General features: G+C 38.4%; 2 protein-coding genes across 2 annotated transcripts; both read left to right on the top strand.

Moving 5' to 3' along the window:
• The first annotated feature begins 493 nt into the window (after positions 1-493).
• ctdnep1a (CTD nuclear envelope phosphatase 1a) lies at positions 494-16,421 on the top strand. The gene is made up of 8 exons (XM_079257659.1): positions 494-1,083; positions 3,860-3,926; positions 10,694-10,812; positions 10,903-10,974; positions 11,217-11,333; positions 11,436-11,547; positions 14,010-14,094; positions 14,496-16,421. Exons 1-8 carry the CDS (start codon positions 979-981, stop codon positions 14,554-14,556), a joined length of 738 nt encoding a protein of 245 aa, XP_079113785.1. The 5' UTR covers positions 494-978; the 3' UTR covers positions 14,557-16,421.
• A 1,797-nt stretch (positions 16,422-18,218) lies between these two features.
• Positions 18,219-20,935, top strand: LOC306769162 (gamma-aminobutyric acid receptor-associated protein). The gene is made up of 4 exons (XM_079257724.1): positions 18,219-18,446; positions 19,493-19,571; positions 19,670-19,788; positions 19,924-20,935. The coding sequence occupies exons 1-4, from the start codon at positions 18,357-18,359 to the stop codon at positions 20,002-20,004; spliced, it is 369 nt and encodes a 122-aa protein (XP_079113850.1). The 5' UTR covers positions 18,219-18,356; the 3' UTR covers positions 20,005-20,935.
• Positions 20,936-21,563: the final 628 nt, after the last annotated feature.

The raw sequence follows: 21,563 nt of genomic DNA, 5'->3' as shown, positions 1-21,563 counted from the left end.
TTTGGTTTTATTTTGTCACAACCCACACACTTTTTTTAATAAAATCATTAAGCTGGGCTTGGTGACATTGTTTTACTGTTTTATTGCTTAATTGCTCTAAATCGCAGTAGTTTTCTAAGATAGACTTACACCAATTAAATAGCTATTAAAAATAGCTTTCATTTGTTATAAGACCAAAAGTTATATTTGAATTAAAATGCACATGCATAAACTAAACGATGCCAAATAGTCCGAGAATAAAGTGAAAGTGGTGTGATAAGTGGATAACCAACAAATTTCTAAAGGTTGATCGTCCATGTCTGTTTGTTTCTTTCCACGTGGACGTGCTGCGCGTAACACGGAGCTCGTCGCGGAAGTGACGGCAAAGCGGCGATGGCGGCTCGCAGTTTCATTCCGGATTTTCACTGGACTACAAACTGATTTTATCCGGACCGGTTAGACTTTTGAGAACTTTTGCAAAGCTGCCTCTCTTCAGATGCGGCACAGACTGAAATCTTGTTGAATTGGTGTTTGTCAACGAACGGCCCCATAGCTTTTTTGGGGCATTTTTGTCCAAGGTTCAAGGTGGTCACCCTGCCGAGCTAGCGATAGCTTTGTGGCTATTAGCTTAGGCTCGTACACATACAGCTAGCTTCATAGCTAGCCTGTCAACGAGCTGCGTGCTAAGCTCCACACAGCAGCAGTGTTTCTTTTTTTTTTTTCTTTTTTTTTTTTTTTTTACCATCTGTATACCTGTCTGTCACTGTTACAATGCAAATGGTCTTTATTGGATGCTAATTTTTGCCACAAGTGTGCAGAGCGAGGTACTCACACGTTTGCTTGGCCTCTTGACAATTTGAATTGCTAGTCTGGTGGCTGAGGCTAAAGAGGGATTTTGCCTGGTTAACAAGCTGCTCCTTCTGTAATTGCAAGAGCAACTTCGCTCAAAAGCGTGTTATTAAGTGACAATTAAAGTGGAGTTGCTGTGGGGTCATCAACATGCTGAAGACCCGGCAGTGTCTACTTGGCATCCGCACTTTCCTCAGCGTTACGTCCAGAATATGGGGCTTCATCATGTACATCCTCAGGAAGCACCTACGAACGGTGAGAAGTGTTTTCTTTAACAATGTGGGTATTTTGTACTGTAGTTTATCTGACAAGAGAGCCAAGTCTTTTCTTTTTCGCATGGATCCTCATGAATTTGAATTTCTTACACAATCTTTAGCTGTCTTTTTTGTCTCGTAGTGTGCTTTATTCTTGATGATTTTTGTGGTTTATCATCCAGCAGATGGTCTGTACTGTAAATTGTGGTTTTAAAAGTGTTTAAAATTAATGTTAAAATGGTCTAAACACGTGTACAACAGAACAGTTATATAAAATGTCAGACAGGATGCCAAAGTGCACCAAAATGGCTAAAACCTATCCTACTCTCATTATTCACTGAATTCTACAACTCATCAATATTGTAGTGTTTGTTAACTGATGTATTGATCACTTGTTTTCAATAGAAAGAACATAGTTCATTTTCTGTTGGTTAAATAAGCATTTACACCATAAATATCAGCATGTGGTGTGAAAGAAATACATCAACACAAAAGTAAAAAAAAAAAAAAAAAAAGTTTAAATCATAAAAATCTTTGTAGATTATGTCTGATCACACTGATTGTCTCAGCTCTTAACTTGGTGTTTTTGTGTGGTGAGATTGTGACTGAATGGATCTTCGAGTACAGTGCAAAGTCAAAATTTAGGTTTTAATTTTTGTTAAATTTTAGAAGCTATTAACTCCAACCAACAGATCACCTTCAATTGTTCCAAAATATCTCCATGATGATCATGACATTTAATCTGACAGCAGGCACCTGCTTGTGACTTAGACATGCACACAGGTGTAACAGAGTTGTTAATAGACGTGCATATGTGGTGTAACATGAGTGGACTTCGACTTTTGCAGTGTATCAAACTAACAAAGCTTGGAGGAGTGCCCTTTGTGTTGTAATCATCTTGCTGCTCGAGGTTTTCCTGCAGTTTATTGTGTGGCACTAACACTTGCAGGTTGTCAGCAGGCCCTGAGAATGAGTAGTTCAGTACATGCTATGGCTGAAGTGAGAGGGATTATGTCAGCACAGAGAGTGCACTGTTCTCTCCCTCTGTTTTTCTCATTTTCAGTAACTGTTTAGCTCTGTTGTTTACAGTCTGTTGTTTGTGATGCACTAGAGCAGTGTCATGACCCAGAAAGGGATTTTGTTCTAGGCATTAAAATGGAGGTGACGACTTAAGTAAACATTTGAGACGTTTGAAGCATGATGAAAAAAATTTGATGTTTACTTTCATACAGCAAGCTCACTTGTAGGATAGCTTGCTTTATTGGTCTAACAATCTGTTTTGCAACAACAGATAGAATCCTGATCCAAAAACGTGGATTGATAAAAGCTTTATTGGATTATGAACATTAGGAGCTGATCATAATCCTGTGCACGCTATGCTACTGTACTGTCAACAACATGACAATATGACTGTTTATTAACCTTACTAAAATGAGTTATGTTAGGGATTTGATTATTATTGTGTTTATTTGTGTGTAGTCAAAGGTTGTTTGTGTGGAAACGATCTACAAATCTACACAAAACTCCTAACTTTAACCAACTTGAATGATCCTTTTCTTTGAATTAAACCTACAAAAAAGAAACATAGTAGTTCAGTAATAATTCATTAAAATGCTCATTCAAGTGTGCCAGAACCAGTCTAGTGTCCCAGTTATAAAAATGTACTAGTTTGTGAGAAGTTTTTCATCCTTGTTCTTTTTTTTGTTATAGTAAAAATCGTTAAATTTTTATTGAGCAATGTTTTTGTTTTTGTTTTTTTTTGGCCAAAACATAGGGGTAAACTAAATTTTTGAGAAAATTATTCATCAATCATGATGAATTATCAAATGACGTCAGGGCTGTAAAAGGCTACATGAGCCTTCTTTTTGTCTCAATTTTAATTGTTTCACAGCTTAAGAGAGCAAAGCTGTTTAAAAATGTAACTGTAAATTTACTCTGGAGAGAAAGGACACAATCTGAGTTTGCAGCCCACTGATCCAAATGGGTGTTGTTGAAGTTGCAGAGAGCAGAGTTGTAGGTGAAGTCCCCCTGTGGTGCCCAGCAGCTGCTGCCACCTCCAGTAGGCTTCCCCCAAGCTCTTCTGCCAGGCAGCAGAGGGAGGGGAACACACAGGGAGGCCCTGTCCACTGATAAAGGACCAAGCGGCTCACTCTCAGCCAAAGTCACCCTGCCAGTTATCCTTTCTGTATGTGTCTCATACTCCACTGACACCCACCGACAGCTGGCAGGGGACAAAAATAACCCCGTGAGGGAAAGCGCAGAGCCCCTGGGCAAGAGTGGTGTTTTGGATTGGAGCAGGGTGAGAAAGTTACGGTGAAGCTACAGAGCTGAATGAATGAAGCAGCTTCATGTCGTTACAGTGTCTTCATTCACCAAGTTATTTGTTGTAAGCAGCAGAATTATAGCAATACTTGAGTGTTTATAAGACCTTTACAGAAGTAACCTCACCTCTGATTCAATTCATTTTGATCACAGACAATTTTCACTTATAAATCTTAAGATTTGACAACAAAAATCCACATATTCATTATTATAATTATTATTGTTATCATCAAACCAGTAATACAGTTTTTTTCTCGATTAAAAGCACAATTGCTCTCTTGAAAGTAGATATACAAGTGCTCAGGAGCAAACAATTTCAGATGCTAAAGAGCACTTGTCAATTATAATCATACTTTAAAACTTACAGTAGTTTTACTATTTTGTATGTGCTCTGTTGATGTAACTGTTCTTTCCTGTAGAAGACTGTGAGTCTCATATGCCTTGTTCCTTTTCAGATAATCCAGTATCAGACGGTGCGATACGACACTTTGCCCCTGTCACCTGTCTCCAGAAACAGACTCAGTGAGTACACATTGTCTTATATAATATTACAAACTCTGCTCAAACATCCAGGATCATGTAGGAAGCTGTGAAGCTTTTAAACAGCAGTTCAAAAGTTTAGGGAATTTAGCATTGTCTTAGTTTTGATAACATAGTAGGGTGACACTGTAGCAAACTTTTTTGTAGTGTGTAAATATGAGTCAAGGAAGTTGTGACCTACACAACTTCCTCACAAAAAACTATGTGACCACCAAAATCAGACTGAATTCATGTTTTGGGGTCTTGTTTATATTGTCCTCATAAGGAGACTCGAGACTCGCTGGAACAAACTCACCTGTGTGTCATGAGTTTGGTTTATAACTGTAAAGTAGATGAGATGGACAGATTTAAACTAGTTATATTGTATTTTCTTTTTTTGTTGTTTTACAGTGCTCAGTTGTTTCGTTCTTTGACTTTTCAATAACAAATCAACAATGAATGACTTTGCTTATAAGTTATCTGTTTCAGCTGGACTCCACAATTGATGAGGAAATTACATTAGTTTGTCATCACAGTCAAGAGCTAAATATTTAGAAAAACAAGAACGACTGTGTTAGTATACCTGAATTTCCCTGAGATATAAATAGCACTTTAAAGGAAGCGTTGTCCTGTTGCACAGCTATAAATGCAGAGGGCTGAGAGGATGGCCTGTTAATGAAGCATGCTAATAGATTGCACTCACAATTGATTTTGCATTGACAAGTTTATAGAGAGGAGTGCAGTATCAATGCAGAATAATGCCATCCTTATTTGACATTAGAAATTAGACTGCACACCACAGTATTTCTCAGTCCCTATAACTCAGTTGTACAGTGTAAGAGTTGCAGGTAAACCACTGCTAAATAATAGCTGTTCTTCTATGAGATACATTTGTTTAAGAAGTTTCAGGCTGATTTCAGAGTCCCATTGGAATATTGGCATTTTGTCTGAAAATGTAAAACTTAAGTTTCCTGCCAGGAGTTTTGATCCAGCATGACATATTTATGGCGTAGTAATGGAGGGGAAATGCTCATGTTATAGGCAGCGCTAGCACAGATTAATGTGTGTGCGTGTGTGTGGTGGCCTGAATGAACTTCCTTTCTGTCAGTTGAGAGCTCGTTCAACAGCACACACTTGACTTAGAGGAAGGATTGTATTTCAGTTCTACTTGACTTGGCTCTCACTCACTCCAGTTTCCTCAGCTAGAAATCCAGATCCAGTCTCAACTGAACGAGCGATCGCTTTACATTCATTTATCTGATATGTTGGTATTGACAACTGAATGCAGGATTGAAGCAACACGGTCAAAAAGTATCACATGGAGTTAGATGGACTTCTGCTCAAAATCCATTAAACCCTCACTCCTCCAACCCCCCAGAAAAGCATTTTTAAGTCAACCTAACCTGTTAATTGTATATTTCTTTCATTAACATATGACAAAGTGTAAATTAAAAGCTTTTCCCAAGATGTTTTAATTAACATTCATCTTAGTGTAATCTCTTTACACAAAAGAAAAAACATATTAACTTAAACCCTGTTTATAAGGGTAAAAAAACCACTAAGTCCCTCGTACATCACATGATAACTGCTGTAGTCATTGGTATGAATTGGTGTCTGCAAGGCATGTAATGGTACATGTATTCCTGTTAGGATTTTTCAGTACTATAAGGAGCCAAATAGATTTCCCACACATAAGAGTGACTGCCTGACATAAACAACAACACTGAGTGCAGCCCAGGCTGGTTCGCGGAAGTTACAGCAAGAGTTTCAAGGGAAAGCCAAAGCATGAAGACCCTACTTCCGTTGTTAAAATCTTCTGTTTAGGACCACCTTTTGTTACCAGTTAAATACGTAAACTGATCACACTTAAGATTAAAGTTAAGTGTGGGGTGTATGCAAGCATACATGCTTGCAGTGTATGCCTGCATACATTTCAATGTTCAGCGACGTCCGTGTATGTACGCGCTGCAAAAAAACGCAAGCATGATACACCATGTGGCCAAAGTGTTCAATACTGGAGGTCACTGGTAGGGGAAGTAAACAGCACTAGGACGGGTAAAAAGACCAATCTGCCAATAACAGCAGCATTTCTGTTATGCATGAGTGTTTATCACTGTACAGCTGAAAAGAACAATTATAAAAATGCCGGTAGTTGTGAACAAGTTCTGAAAGGCACTCTTAAAAACTATGCCATTGGCTTTACCTCTGATCTCGTGGTCATGCTCGTTACCTCTAGAGCAGGGGTCGGCAACCTTTGGCACTCGTGCCACAGGTGGCACCCCGTGGCATAATCACTGGCACGCTGACGCCTCTCAGTGTTATGAAGATTTCTTCAGGTATGGCCTGATTGCCTGGATTTGAGTGACAGAACACGCCCACATTCCCCTCAGTGCTATAGCCGTAGCCCCGCACGCCCTTCCCAGAGACCCACGCTCTTTACAGATTTCAACAATGGCAATGCCGGCTGATAAAAAAAGCCAAAATTCGGGCATTCCAGCCTACATGGACACAAGAGTTTGGATTTGTATATGTAAAAGACCATGCTGTGTGCACTTTATGTTGTGAGAATGTTGTGTGCCGAACGTCAAGTGTAAAGCGGCATTTTGAGACAAAGCACGAGAAGAATTTCAAAGATCAAGCAGATAAAGCAGAGTCAATTAAACGTGCTGTGTCCAGGTACGAGAAACAAGCTAGCTCCCTCAAAGCATTAATATCGGGAAAGAGTTTGCAGTGACCACAGATGGTGCACCCGCCATGGTTGGGAGACAAAGAGGAGCTGTCAAACTGATTGAAGAAAAAGTTGGCCATCCCATCATGAAACTCCACTGCATAATACATCAAGAAAATCTGTGTGCAAAAATATCAAATTCGGATCTCAATGAAGTTGTGGCCACGGTTGCAAAGATTATTAACTTCATAGTGAAGCGATCCGCGCTGATGCACAGACAATTTCAGTCCCTGCTGGAGGAGCTGGACAGCGCATACACAGATCTCCCTCTCCACTCAGCTGTGAGATGGTTGAGCTGCGGGAAAGTTCTGGAGCGATTTGTCAGCTGCTTTGACGCTATTAAGGCCTTTCTGGCTGAAAAGGGCCAAACGTATCCAGAACTGGAAAACGAGAAGTGGATTGTGAAACTGATGTTTCTCGCAGACATTACAGGACACCTAAACGGGCTCAATTTCAAACTGCAGGGTGCAGGACAAACTGTTTTGGACATGTTCGAGACATGGGCGGCTTTTGTCGGTAAACTAAGTATTTTCAGATGACATTTCTACCTCCACTTTCCGCTACTTCCGACACCCGAAAGAGTTGTCCTCACACTGCAACATCAGGACCACTGACATTGCTACATACATGCATGAGCTGGAGGCCGAGTTCCCAACGCGATATGTGGATTTTAAAAAGTACGGACCAATGTTCTCTTTCTTGATCAAGCCCGACAACTTTGATGGACATGAATTGGATGCTGCTTTGATTGACTGGATGGATACAAAGGACATGGAAATGCAGCTGATTGAGTTGAAGAGTTCAACTCTTTGGGTGACAAAGTTTGCAGAGCTCAGACGACAGTTAGAAGCCACACCAGTGCAAGATCATGGAGCCCACATTCTCACCTGCTGGGCATCTGTATCTGAGAAATTCAACTGTCTCCGGGCCATTGCACTGGCGCTGCTGTCAGTCTTTGGATCTACATATCTCTGTGAGCAGGTGTTTTCAGACATGAAACATGTGCTGAGCCCCACCCGCAGTCGGTTAACAACGGAGCATTCTGAGGCCTGTTTGCAACTCAAAGTAACTAGCTACAACCCCCAGATCACAGAGCTCAGCCAAGAAATGCAGGGCCAGGGATCACACTGACTGTCTGGTAGGCACCTGTTAATTTGCTTTTGCCTCAGCCTACACTTGGTTTAGTTTAAAATGTTTGTTCATTTCTTTGTAATGTTTATGTGACTATTTTGTTGTGTAATGATTCAGATAGTAGCCTACTGTTATGGCTGCTTTGTTTTGATATGGATAAAGTTGCACTTTGGTCTTGGTTTGGCCTCTCTTTGCAGTACAATATGTTTATGGAAGTTTTTTTTTTTTTTTTTTTTTGAGTTCCATAAAAAATATCTCACAAAATGATTGAACGTGCTCTATATAGATGGAATAAAATGCCAGATATGTTGGAAATGTTGTATGTCGTAATTTCACTTTGTGTTATGGTTGATGGCACACTTATTGAGAAGAAAATTTCAGTCTGGCACTCAGTGCCATAAAGGTGAACCCTGTTCTAGAGGCTATAGCAATCAAGTAAATTTTGCACCTGGCGCACACAACACATTATTTTGCATCAACACCCGTGGCCTCACTGCCTGCCAAACGTATGCTCATAATGTGTGGGCACCATCACACGTATGTGGATCTTGCCACTTGGAGATGTCCTCAAGAGACACAGCATTGATTTTCACTACTGGGCTTATTGTGTAACATTTTACACTCCAGTGTTTTTTCTCACGGGGGTTCTTCATTAAAGGGGCTATGACCCCTCAATCTGTTGCCATTGTGATCGCCCTTGTTTCGATGGCGGGAGTCCTACAGCGCAGCCCTATGGCTGTGGTGCCGGACCTCTACTTGTCCTCATCTGGGGGATATTCAGTGGTGGCAGCTTCTGTGGTCTTGAAAGGGCTGGCTTCTGGTAATGAACAGTTTCTCATGATGTTTTCATGTAAAGCACTTTGTGCTACTTTTTGTATGAAAACTGCTTTATAAACCAAATTTGATCGTGATGTAAGAAGTCTGACAGTCTAGCTGTGTTTGAGATCTGTTCCCTCTATGGCCCCGCCCCTTTCATACATGATCAGAAAGTGCGCTCTCGCTCAAAACTTGTTCTGGATGACTTGTGTTCAAAGCACACAATGACTGCAGAAAGCATGAAGGCCTTTTTTTTCCCTACAGTGTTTAAATTGTTTGTATTTATAAAGGGCCACAAGAAAGGAATGTCTCTTATATATTTCTGACAACTTTTGTCTTTAGTGATTAATACTTTAAATAAAATGTATAAAGTTTTTCATTGGTATTTACATTGAATATAGACTTTGTCTGAAACTTATTCAGTTGTTTTATACACCAAACGTCATCATAGTTTTGCATCTCATCATATATTTTAATTTTACAGCATAAAAGAAAACATTAAACTGTGAATTATATTAATAGATGTGCAAGTTTGAGTTTGAAATTATTATTTTTCCCTTGAAATCTCCCTCTCCCACATTATATGTATCTGCAGATACAGTCCATTAAAATAGGGGTGCATAACTGTATTTATACCTAATTTTGATTTATTTAAGAATCTTTGATCAGAGATTTTAATGTCTTTCATGGATGTTCTTACACTAATAACAACAGGCCATAAAGCTTGGGTGGCCAACTCTGGTCCTTAAGAGCTGCAACCTGCAAGTGTTTGGAGTTTCCCTCCTGCGACACACCTGACACCCATCAGACTTAATTAATAGACTTGCGCATCAAACTCATGCACAAGTCTGTTAATTACCCATTGATTTGAGTCAGGTGTGTTGCAGCAGGAAAACTCCAAACACTTGCAGGTCTGCAGCTCTTGAGAACTGGAGCCGGCCACCCCTGTCACAGACCAAAAAGAAATCAAACTGATTGTACTTTCTTTTTCTTTTCTTTTCTTTATTTTTCCTCGATAGATAGCAACCCACTCCAAGTCCTACTGTCTGGGGTGGACGTCCATGGTCAAGTTGTGAATAATTATTTTGCTTGATTATCTCAAATTCTTGGTCATCAGAAACAGAAGTCCAATGCAGCCTTGGAACAGTGTAATGCTATCCCCTGTTGTTGTCATAGTTACAGGCCTGCCCCATCAGAGGTAGTGGTAGTTGTTGGACTGGTTCTGGCTAAACTATAGCCTGCAGAGCAGTAAGGGTAAATACGCTTCTACTGACAATAGAAAAATAAATAGATCAGCTTATTTCTTGACACTGTTATAGGTGTAGAAAGATCTGCATTCTTTGCTTTGTCATTCTTGGTTGACTAAGTTGTAGGTGATGTATGTTATATACCAGTATAGTAAAGCTTCAGGCTCTTCCAAGCTCATAAAGGGACTTTTCTGAGTCAATGTACACTATGTCTACAAAATGCATAAATCACATCTGTGTGAGCAGGTTAATGTGGTGCACCCTTGATTTTATGAAAACTCTCAGTTTATAGTTAAACCAAAAGGTAAATTGGTGCTAAAGAATGTCTGAAAGACTTGAAAAAGAAAATGCATCTTACATACTCTATTGGTTGTTGAGATCATGTGCTCCATCATAATTTTCAGACAAAAGTATGTATTCCTTTTAAAGTATTCCTTTGATGTATAGTCTGGTTGACATCCCTGAATAGCAGGCAGGTCTGGACCACAAGCCAGGATGTAATAATGTACAGAATGTGCTATTGTTTAGCTGATACAAGCAAGCCCTGACAAAGATGTAATCTGAGTGGCAGTGCAAGTTGTCTAAAAACCTACATTAAATGTTTTGCATGAATAATAACTTCAGATCTAAAGTTAAAATACATCACATCCACTAGTGCTCCCCGATACAATCATGAATGTTGGATTGTGACAATAAAATCTCATTTTTTACTTTGCACATGTTGTTAGTTAATGCATCTGGGCTTTGATTACTTGTAAATGTTTTCATATGTGATATAAATTCTTTTATATTCTTTGTTTTGTGTTAACAAAGTTTTACAAGTGTTCATGTTATTTAATACATCCCAGATGCAGTAAAGAGGAAGATTCTGGTTCTGGATCTGGATGAGACACTGATTCACTCTCACCACGATGGGGTTCTCAGGCCCACAGTGAGACCTGGGACTCCACCAGATTTTATCCTCAAAGTATGTGAAGTCATATATTTATATATGTATACCTACAGTACAATGCTGTTCTTGCCCAAATTAATTTAATCTGTTTACTCTCCTTCTCAGGTCGTCATTGATAAGCATCCAGTCAGATTCTTTGTACATAAAAGGCCACATGTTGACTTCTTTTTAGAAGTGGTGAGTGTCCTTCTATTTACTGTTAGTGTTTTTACTGTAACATGGTTATAAAAATTAAAGCACACAAACATTACTGCTCAGGTCAGGTTACCTTCCATCCTTTCTAAGTTGTGCTGCATTGTCACACTCCATGAAGTCAAACTAATATTTGTTTTGTATAAGGTTCCCTCTTGACTTATTAAACACAGACTTTCAACTGGTTTACGTCTGCTGCTGCGTACCTAAACACTCTCTGTACACAGGTGAGCCAGTGGTATGAGCTGGTGGTTTTCACAGCCAGTATGGAGATTTATGGCTCAGCAGTTGCAGACAAGCTGGATAACAACAGGAACATCCTTAAACGCAGATACTACAGACAGGTACTACTTTACTCAATGTGTTTTGTTTTATTTTATTTTGTATTATATTATCTTTTCTTTTCTTTTGCTAGTGCCAATAACTTTCTTTCTTTCTTTTCCCAGCATTGTACATTGGATCTAGGTAGTTATATTAAAGATCTGTCTGTAGTACATGATGACCTGTCCAGTATTGTTATTCTGGACAACTCGCCTGGTGCTTACCGTAGCCATCCAGGTAAGGCTTCACACCATCATAAATTACTCCAGTTCTGACTCGTCCAGTTATGTTTTACACTAATGATGTTTATATAACCTTAAAACAGAAAAGGAAACAAAAAAACTGATTATTGTGCGAGTCCAACTCCAGCTGGACTGTTAAAATGCTTGTAAACATGCTGGCCCAACCTAAATCACATAAAATCTAAGCTTTGAAGTTGAAAGTTAGATATGTCAAGTTTGCACTTGGCCAAAAAAGTTTGACATATTAGCTGACTCCACACATGCTGTAAGCTTAAAAAAAATGTAAATACTTTTTTGTATGGTTTTGTAAAAACAGTGAGAGGGAAGTATATTTTTAACTTTATGAATTCCCAGAAACATTGCTTGTATTCACAGTTCATTTCTTCTGTCTGCCAGTGATGTTGTGTTGTGATTGAAAAGCAGCTCAGTTTGGTCGAATAATGCAATAATACACTGCTTTAATAAAGTCTGAACTTTTTCTTAAAAAAATAATATCAGTATCATGTAACAAAATCACTCAAGTAGCTTAAAGACATTTTTATGTACTTACACTACTCACAAAAAGTTAGGGATATTTGGCTTTCAGGTGAAATTTATGGAAAATGCAATATGTTCATGCTACAGTGATATAATATCATAAAAGTAAGACATTTAAGTAGAAGGATGCACTACTGATTTCCTCATCTCAAAAAATTCATTCAACACAAAAGGTAACAACAATGGTAGTTACACCACAACAAAAAATTTGAACGTCTCAATATCTCGTCATGTGCCCTTGAGCATCAATTACAGCCTGACAACGACGTCTCATGCTGTTCACAAGGCAACTTATTGCCTGCTGAGGCATGGCATCCCACTCTTCTTGAAGGGCAGCCCTCAGGTCATTGAGGTTCTGGGGTGCAGGGTTTCGAGCCTCTACACGACGGCTCAGCTGATCCCACAGGTTTTCAATGGGATTCAGGTCTGGAGAGAGTGCAGGCCATTCCATTTGAGGTACACCAGTCTCCAACAGCCGTTCCCTGATGATGCGGCCTCGATGAGCAGGAGCATTGTCGTCCATGAAGATGAAATTAGGCCTGTGCTGTTCATGTAGGGGCACAATCACTGGATTAATGATGTTATTCAGGTAGTATGGGCTTGTCACTGTACCATTCACAAAGTGTAGGGCAGTTCTGTACCAAGTGGACACCCCTGCCCACACTGTAACACCGCCACCACCAAAAGCTCGCCTGGTGACAACAGTGGCTGATGCATAGCGCTCTCCCTGACATCTCCAACATCGTTGCCGGCCATCATTTCTGCTCAGTGTGAATCGACTTTCATCAGAGAACAGCACTGAGGCCCACTGGTTCCTCGTCCAGCGTAAATGCTCCCTGGCCCATGCAAGACGATGATGCCTGTGCCTGGTGGTGTGGTCAGGTACCCGTGCAGGTCGTCTAGCACGCAGACCACGCTGATGGAAACGGTTTCGAATGGTCTGACGTGACACTTGGGTGCCTCTCACCTCTCTTAAACGTGCCTGGAGTTGAGTGGCATTCATCATCCGGTTTCTCAGGGCAGTGTTCACAATGTAGCGGTCATCAGCACGGGATGTGGCCAAAGGACGTCCACTTCTAGGTCTTTCTGTGACTCTTCCAGTCTCTCGATATCTCTGTTGCAACCTGCTGATGACACTCTGTGACACTCCAAGCTCAGTGGCCACTTCTGTCTGAGAACGTCCTGTTTGAAGCATCGCATTGGCAAGGGACTGTTGTTCCATTGTTAGGTGTCGTCTTGGTCTCATGATGTCAAAATGTGAACAGCATGATGCGGACAACTGTTTAAACACCAGCTCTAATTGAACCAGGACATTTATTGGTCAATTCAAGGATCACACACCTGCCGTGATTTTTGCTGTTAAGCTCCTTGTTAGAGAACAGCAACTTGTGCAAAATTTATTGAAACATTTAACAGTTGGACATGTGCATTTAAAAGCTTAGAGAAGATCACATTAAGTTCACCTGTACAGGTTTGAATGCATTTTAGGCTTGTTGTGAAATTTCACCCAAAAGCTGAATATCCCTAACTTTTTGTGAATAGTGTATCTCCCAAGGAGTAAGTTGGAGCCAGTAGAATGCTTTGTGTGATTTGTTGAAGTCTATAATATCATGAAACCACTTTAGTGCACAATCAGAGTTGGTTCTGATTCCAGGGAATGTCGGAGCAAAGTATTAGTTCCAACATTGACATCTTTTTTGCCTTCTGTTGTTTTCTTTTATTTGTTTGTTTTCAGTCTATAATTCTGAAAAATCTGAATCAAAGACCCAGCAAAAAACAATTTAGTAACTTTCCGAGTATGGAAAAAACTGGTTCATATTTCAGCCTGTGTAAACATCTGACCTTGAGCCATGCAGCTTAGATTTTTTGTTTGCATGATTTCTCTGACACAACTGACCCACTGTTTTTTTTGTCCTCCAGACAATGCAATACCCATCAAGTCCTGGTTCAGCGACCCTAGTGACACAGCACTTCTTAACTTGCTGCCTATGCTGGATGCATTAAGGTAACAGTCATTTTAAATATAAAAGTTGGCGCGAAAGCAATTGGAACAGGCAAACACTTGACAACTTGGCTTATATTGTTTAATTTTTAAGTCTCATGCAAAACTTTATTTTGATATGTAGTCATTTCAAGGGTTTGAGCAAAAGCCACAGCTGATTTCCATTTTAAAGCTACCTGTACCTCCAACTGAATTCTGATGACCTTTTTCATTTTATGCTCAATAACTCAACTTTTTTCATTATTTTTCATTTTAAAAAATATGGTAGTTATGTTAAAATCAAAGCATTCTCTGCCACATTTAGCAAAACATAAAATAAAGTAAAATATTGAATTAAGTTAGCCTGTTTTGGAAGTGTCTGACTAAGGCAGTAGAGAAGTCAAATTGTTCTTCCTGTTTCGTAGGTTCACTGCTGATGTTCGTTCCGTCCTCAGTCGAAACCTCCACCAGCATCGGCTCTGGTGATTGGCTGAATTTGGAAGGGTGGGGCTTAATGACTCCTCTTTGCTGGCCTCCATCTTGCCCTCCATTCCCACACAGACGACTCACTAGCCCTCTCTGAGCCTCTTTGATGGGTTCAGAGGAAATGAGGGTCAGGGTGACCGCCTTACTCGGAATGAACAGTACGGGATCACCAGAACCCAAAAAGAACTACTGGGGGGTAGAGGTAGCCAGCTTATTTAGTTTTTTTTCTCTCTATCTCTTCTTTGATTTCCTCCTTTATTCTTTATTTGTATTTTTTTTTTCTCCCCAAAACAAAAAATGGAGCCTCTCTGCCTTACAGCTCCTGATACTGACTGTGCGTATGGAGGTGCGCTTGTGTACAAGTTGGATGCGTTTGCCGAATTCATTAGTCCTTTTTAAACTTTTTTGAAGATTGGAAGGTGGAAGAAGAGGAGGGATCAGCAAAGCATCAAAGACTATTCTAAATCTTTTCTTCCTCTTCACCATCATCATCATTGCACTTGAGCAGACAACTTATCAACTTACTGTTTTGCCCTTTCAGAACAAATGAAAAACTACCCGCTTTTGGATTAACTTCTTGCCCGTGCAGTGATTTGTTTATTTTTGAGTTGTTGGGTTTTTTTCCCCCTATTTCCGTACAGCAAATATGGATTGATTTAAATAAAGAAATTGATGGACGTTTGCTTGCAACAAATCAGTCTTTTTTTTTTTTTTTTTTCCAACAGACCGTTTTTTTTTTCCCCCAAGCCATCACCAGAACTGTTGTCCCCAAAGCTCCTGATGGGACTCTGTGATAAGACGTAAAAGTTATGAGGAAAAAAAAAAAAAAAAAGAGAATGGCTTGCATTGATATGTGGACTGCCGTGCCGTCTTTCCATATCTGATTGTTTCTCTGTTACCATGATAATATTATAGAATGACTTCTTCATACATGACATTTTGCTCTCCCTCTGACATTTGATGCCATCCTGATTTCATCTAATAGGAATTGCACTTATTTTGTCCCCCTGTTTTGTTGCAGTTTGTTTTCTATTTGACTCATATTTGCAAACCTCTGCTCTGTTTTCACCCCCTCTCTTTTACTGTATGGGTTCAGCTATAAGACCCTCTATCTTTAAATGCCTTCTGAACAATGTCGGTCTCGTTAAGGCTCACAGCGGCTTCTTATCGGCTCTGTCTCCATGTCTGTGTTACTAATAAAACACTTGTCAGTATCGACCAGTTACTATTCAGCTTGTTTTCTTTAAATGCTAATAATCCTGCAGTCTTTCACTTCTTATTTAGCCAATAACAATTTGCAGCTTGTCAAGTCACTAACTTCACTTTTAGCAGAGAATCAGGAATTCAGTTTCTGTGATCTGCTGCCACCATGTGGTTAAAAAGGAAACTGCACCACCATTGTACTTCACATTCATTCATTGATGAGGAAACAAGCTACTTTTGAGACTTCTCGTCCTTTTACAGCTTTAAATGAAGGCAAACAAATGAATAGGAGTTTCACATTGAATCCTGTATTTTGGTATTTTGTGTTGACAAAATGATCTCACGTAAGGGTGTTATGCAGATATACTGCACATTTCAATCATGCTTGATTTTTTTTTTATTTTTATCCACATATGGATGTTGCCTGTGAGGTTGATTATTGAAACTTTGTATTTTTCCCAATCTTTATGTATTCAGCTGCACTCATGTATTTTCATGAGTTTTCTCAATACCAATAATATCTGTTCAAGTCAATAGGCTCGATGTGATCGCCCTGTTATGACGAAGGTAAGTTCTGATATCAATAAATGCAACCTCAGACGTTGGAGTTGCTGATAGGTGGATGTATCTGAACTGAATGTTATACATTAGTGTGATGTAGGAAGTGCATTATGACAACTGTTTTAGGTTAAGTCAATAAATAATTTACTCTGTTTTTTTTGTTTTTTTCTTAACTACATGACAATTATAATTCTGGTTTTAAAGCAAAATTAAAGGTGTTATGCCCCCTTTTCAGCATCATTAAATTTAACTTTGTCTTTATAAGAAGGGAAAAATAACTGATTATGTCCATTGTCCTTTTCTACCTGTCTCTTCCTCGGGCAAATGGTTTAAGGTTTGCTACCTTTCCTTATCAGGAATGTTTGCCTGTTTGGGGAAAAAAATTTTCAAAACTAACTTGTTTAATCGACTACTGGTGATTGAGCAATTGAAATAGTATTCAGTCTGAATGATAAATGCAGCATAACAGATAAGTGTGACGTACCAGCATTTTAACCTAACTATTATTGAGGATGACCAAATGACAGCTGGAGACAACAACTTGCTGAGTTAGGCTTGTCGATAAGTTTCTTTAAGATCACATCAGCAGTTTAAGTCAATATTTCTGAAAATGGTCAGGTGAAGAGGGCCTCAGCAGAGCAGAAATACTGTAGAAATGTAAGAAATGATGGTGGAAGGTAAACCTAAATCTACTGTCTTTTTTTCTTTCATTATCATGTAATTGATTTGAATTACACCTGCCATCCATATAAAAATCCTTCATGTGCAAAAGACAAGTTTTGTATTGACAGACACCCAAGCATTCAGGTTCAAACTTTCCAAATCAATGTCTGATTTGATAAATGGTACCAACTTCACGAGGTCAATTTTCTTGTTTGATTTAAATACTTTTAACTCTTAAAACTGTCAAAGTTTCTACAACAAATCAGGGACCATTTTTCTTCAAATTTATTTACTACCTATCATTACCTATTACCTACTTATCACTTTACAATAGCATCACATGACTTTAAAACACAGGAATGTCACATGAGAATGCTGAGTGACTCATTGAGCTGTTTGTCGTTTGCACAATAAATAGGTGAAGCATAATGTTTCATAAGAGAAATAAACTTGGGATGAAGACTAAATAATTAAAATAAGTATTTAATAATTCCCTATTTTTCCATCAACACTGGGGATTTAAAATTAAGTATATGCATTTTCACAGTTACTGCAAATTATGTTTATTACTAATATTTGTTGGACTTTACATTTACATTGACAATACTACAGAGCAATACACTTTTTTAAGTAAAGTGTTGGTAACGATTATATGTGAGCCTTTGTTCTAATTACATCTTAATCCAGATGTAACTTGAGTATGATCAAACTCACAGATTTGATTAAACTTTTTATTTATTTATTTATTTATTATAATTATTATTGTAGTTGTTATTATTCAAGTGTTAGAAACTTAAGGGAAACTTTAGTGTTGCCAAGACAAAATAAACCAATACACGATTACCTGACCAACTGCCTGTTACCTTATATTTTCTAAGATGTACTGATTTATTACTTTAAATTGTCGTAAAAGCATAAGTACTGCTGAATATCGCTTGCTTGGGAATTTCTTTTCCGCTCCTGCTGCTGGGCCGCGGTCATATGACAAGGACAGATACCTCCTCGATGCCCTGCCCCACGTCTTTTTGCGCAGCTGTTGATAAAAATAAAATAGTTCCCAGGAGAAATCTTATTCATAAACATTTAAACTCTTAAAATATATCTTGTGTGAAAACATATTAATTAAACCCGAATAAACATCGAAGTTTTCTAATCTGAAATGGAGTGAGCTACACCCTACGAACTAGACTCTATCTACGTCATGTTGTTATTGTATCCTTCCGCTGCATCGCACTAGGAAAACAGCTGTAGCAAGCTGAAGCTAGCTAGCGTCGTCTGTGTTAGTGTGTCAGCGATTTGAGTCCTTCCTCTAACAAACAGTTGTCGTTCTACTCCGGAGTGACCGACTTTGTTGTCTGTCATCTCTTTTAACGATGAAGTTTCAATACAAAGAGGAGCATCCATTCGAGAAAAGGCGGTCCGAGGGTGAAAAAATAAGGAAGAAGTATCCGGACAGGGTTCCAGTGAGTACCTACGCTAGCTTGGCTAGGCTAACTGATTTCTGACTCGAAGCTTGGGCGTTTTAAGGATAGTTTCGTGACTGTAATATCAATTAAAGGGGCCTAAAGTATAAAAGAAATTAACCCTAGTTGATATCATGCGTAGTTATTCTAATACTTGGTGATTGCCACGTTGGTAAACAGTATAGCAGATCGCTAACAGCGATAGAGGTTGAACATGAATTGCGGCCGTGTTGCACAGGCCGACGTCAGAACATCGCTCTATGTGTACTGAAACATTTTATCAGTCATCTTTTATCATATAATAATGCACAATATTACCGATAGTGACATTAAAAGACTCGTAGCTTTGTATTATTTTAGCCTTGGTGTTAAAACGCTCCTTATAACAGTTGTAGTCAATAAACGGGGCACTTGTTTACGCCGTTTCAACTAATGAAGGTGTTATAGTCCACAGTCTGTGACTAACTACAGCTCAAACTGACTGAACAAGACTGTCTGGGTCACAGCCTCACCTGCCCTTTGCGGGGTTTTGTGACTTTTGACTGACAAATCATTTTTTTTCCAGAGTGTCGTCACCTTTTTTTTTCACAGCTGTTGTCAGTCATGGATGATTGTTGTCAACACAATTTACTTGGCAGTGGAAATATGAAAACGCCTAAAGGAGATAGTCAGAATACTTTCATTATGTTTCCGTCAACCCCATACTAAGCACCAGTTGTTATTATTACCATTAAAATGCTTTTTTTTTTTTCTTTCTTTCTTTCTAGGTTGGTTAATTCTAATGCTGTTTAAATCAAGTCACTTTTTGGTTTTCATGCTTAGGTGACATTTATTTATTTTCAGATCCCTTTTTTGCTAAAGGTGAATCATGCAATCAAACTTCTTATAATCCATACAAATAGCCTTTGTTTTGTTAAAATATTGTGTGTGTGTATATATATATATATATATATATATATATATATATATATATATATAAATAATAAAAATATGAACTTTTTTTTTTTTTTTTTTTTTTTTAATCCCTTAATTCTTATTTTCTTGAGGTTATTGTGGAGAAGGCTCCTAAAGCGAGAATAGGAGATCTGGACAAGAAGAAATATCTTGTCCCATCCGACTTGACAGGTAATTATTGCAGTAATTGCAGTTTGTTATCAGCGTTTAAGAAACATTAATTGACTATGTTTAAGTGTTCTGCAACTAAATACACTCTCTTTCATCAGTGGGCCAGTTTTATTTCCTCATCCGGAAAAGAATCCACTTGCGGGCTGAGGATGCTCTCTTCTTCTTTGTAAACAATGTCATTCCACCCACTTCAGCTACCATGGGACTGTTGTACCAGGTAAGAATCTAACTCTGTTTAATTTGCTCTCACATGTCATGTTATAAGCGTGATTTCCTGGTTCTACTTATATTAAAGCAAGTCTCTATGGGTATTTTTAATATCATCCATAATTTTTCTTCCCATTATTCTCAGGAGCATCATGAAGAGGATTTTTTCCTCTACATTGCCTACAGTGATGAGAGTGTCTATGGGAACAGCCAAAGGGAAATCTGATCCCCTTCAACTATGACTCACCTTTCTGAGACCTCCACTATTCGTTCATTTAAATATTAAATCCAGCTCAGCAGCCTAGAGTTCCCAGAGTAAATATGTTAAATGCACTTTCACCTCTTGTACATGACCTTTCTCTCATTCATCCTTATTATTCTGCAGTCTGAATTGTATTTTGCCTCCACTTATCAATAACAAGTCCGATTAAGCAATCACATGGCCAGTTATTTTTCTAGTGTTATACTTGATCATACCTTACTGAAAAAAAACTTAGAAGAACGAAGCATAAAATAATCCTTGAGGTAGGCTGTAATTATAGTTACTTCATGTTAAGGGAAAATGCATAATCTTTATTATAATAGTCTCTTACAGATGGAAAAAAAAGGTGATTTGTTTGGTGTCCAGTTTTGCCACCTTTAATTTTGAATATGGCATGTTTTGGGTTTAGGGTAGAAAGTAAATAGTTTTCACCAGTTAAAGGGCCGATAGTTTTGTTTCTGGCAGATTGAAGGATAACTGTTTAGCAGCAGTTGTTTTCCTATAGAAAAGTGAAATGAATTGGCCTGGTTATATCTCTGCTGCTTTTTTTGGTCCCAATTCCACATTTGAATAAGGCTGTGAATAACAGTATGATGTGATGCCCCGCAGTTGATCTTAGTAAGGAGTTATCATAGAATTCAGACTACACAATCATCCTCTGCTTTCAGTGGTTAGACTATTATGTTGACTGCTATTATGATTATTGTTGTTATTGTTCATTTTAGATGGCTTACTTTCTAAAGGTATTGTAAAGCTGAGTGCAATTTTCTCTTTTTTTTTAAGTTTGTCTCTTTTTTAAAAAAAAGAAAATACAATTTGAACTCTGTATACTGCTGCATAACTGGCTCTTTCAATCCACTCATGACCATATATGATAAAATGTGATGAAAATCCATTTGTGCTTCTTGTCATTATTCAGCACTGCATTTTGAACATGATAGAAAAAAAATCATAGTAGGGCTCAGTTCTCCTTCCATAGCTTTTTATATATTTTATAAATACAGTGTGTGTGTTTGCATGGTTTGCCTCACTGTAGTTCATACAATGAGTCTTCCAAAGCAACCTTTTGATATAGATTTTTTAGTCTTTGCAATAAGATGGTTTTATTGAAAATGGTCTATAATATGCTCTGCAAATTATTTAGAAGAGGGCTCAAATGTGTGCTGAAAGGAAAAAAAATAGTAAAGATTCTAATTTTGAAGACTATTTGAAATATTAGTTTACTATTTAACCAGTCAACTGGTAGCTACATGGTGACTTTAATAGGAATTCAAAGTAAACAGTAATATAGAAATGTCAAGATTTTGCACAAGGCCGGATTATCCAATGGGCATTTTGAGGGACCATGTGGGGCCCACGTAGGATATACACCAGCAGTTTGGAAAATGTTATAAAATATATTAATATTAATATATATGTTATTAATATAATATGTTATTAAAATGCTATAAAAATGTATATAAAAGCCAGAAAGTTACACCACAGTGTCCAGTGTATTGCTCTTGGCATCACTGGCTGAGAGA

The sequence above is a fragment of the Telmatherina bonti genome, assembly GCF_933228915.1.
Source record: "Telmatherina bonti genome assembly, chromosome: 18".
Classification (NCBI taxonomy): Eukaryota; Metazoa; Chordata; class Actinopteri; order Atheriniformes; family Telmatherinidae; genus Telmatherina; species Telmatherina bonti.
The sequence above is the reverse complement of the archived record's forward strand: the minus strand, read 5'-3'. Positions and strand labels throughout refer to the sequence as shown.

What these genes read in the sequence shown, in the direction of transcription:
- LOC306769162 (XM_079257724.1), top strand. Translation starts at nt 18,357, where the DNA reads ATGAAGTTTCAATACAAAGAGGAGCATCCATTCGAGAAAAGGCGGTCC. An exon ending in AGTATCCGGACAGGGTTCCA is followed by an intron (nt 18,447 to 19,492) that starts GTGAGTACCTAC and finishes TATTTTCTTGAG; the next exon opens with GTTATTGTGGAGAAGGCTCC. An exon ending in CCATGGGACTGTTGTACCAG is followed by an intron (nt 19,789 to 19,923) that starts GTAAGAATCTAA and finishes CATTATTCTCAG; the next exon opens with GAGCATCATGAAGAGGATTT.
- ctdnep1a (XM_079257659.1), top strand. Translation starts at nt 979, where the DNA reads ATGCTGAAGACCCGGCAGTGTCTACTTGGCATCCGCACTTTCCTCAGC. An exon ending in TGTCTCCAGAAACAGACTCA is followed by an intron (nt 3,927 to 10,693) that starts GTGAGTACACAT and finishes AATACATCCCAG; the next exon opens with ATGCAGTAAAGAGGAAGATT. An exon ending in CCTATGCTGGATGCATTAAG is followed by an intron (nt 14,095 to 14,495) that starts GTAACAGTCATT and finishes CCTGTTTCGTAG; the next exon opens with GTTCACTGCTGATGTTCGTT.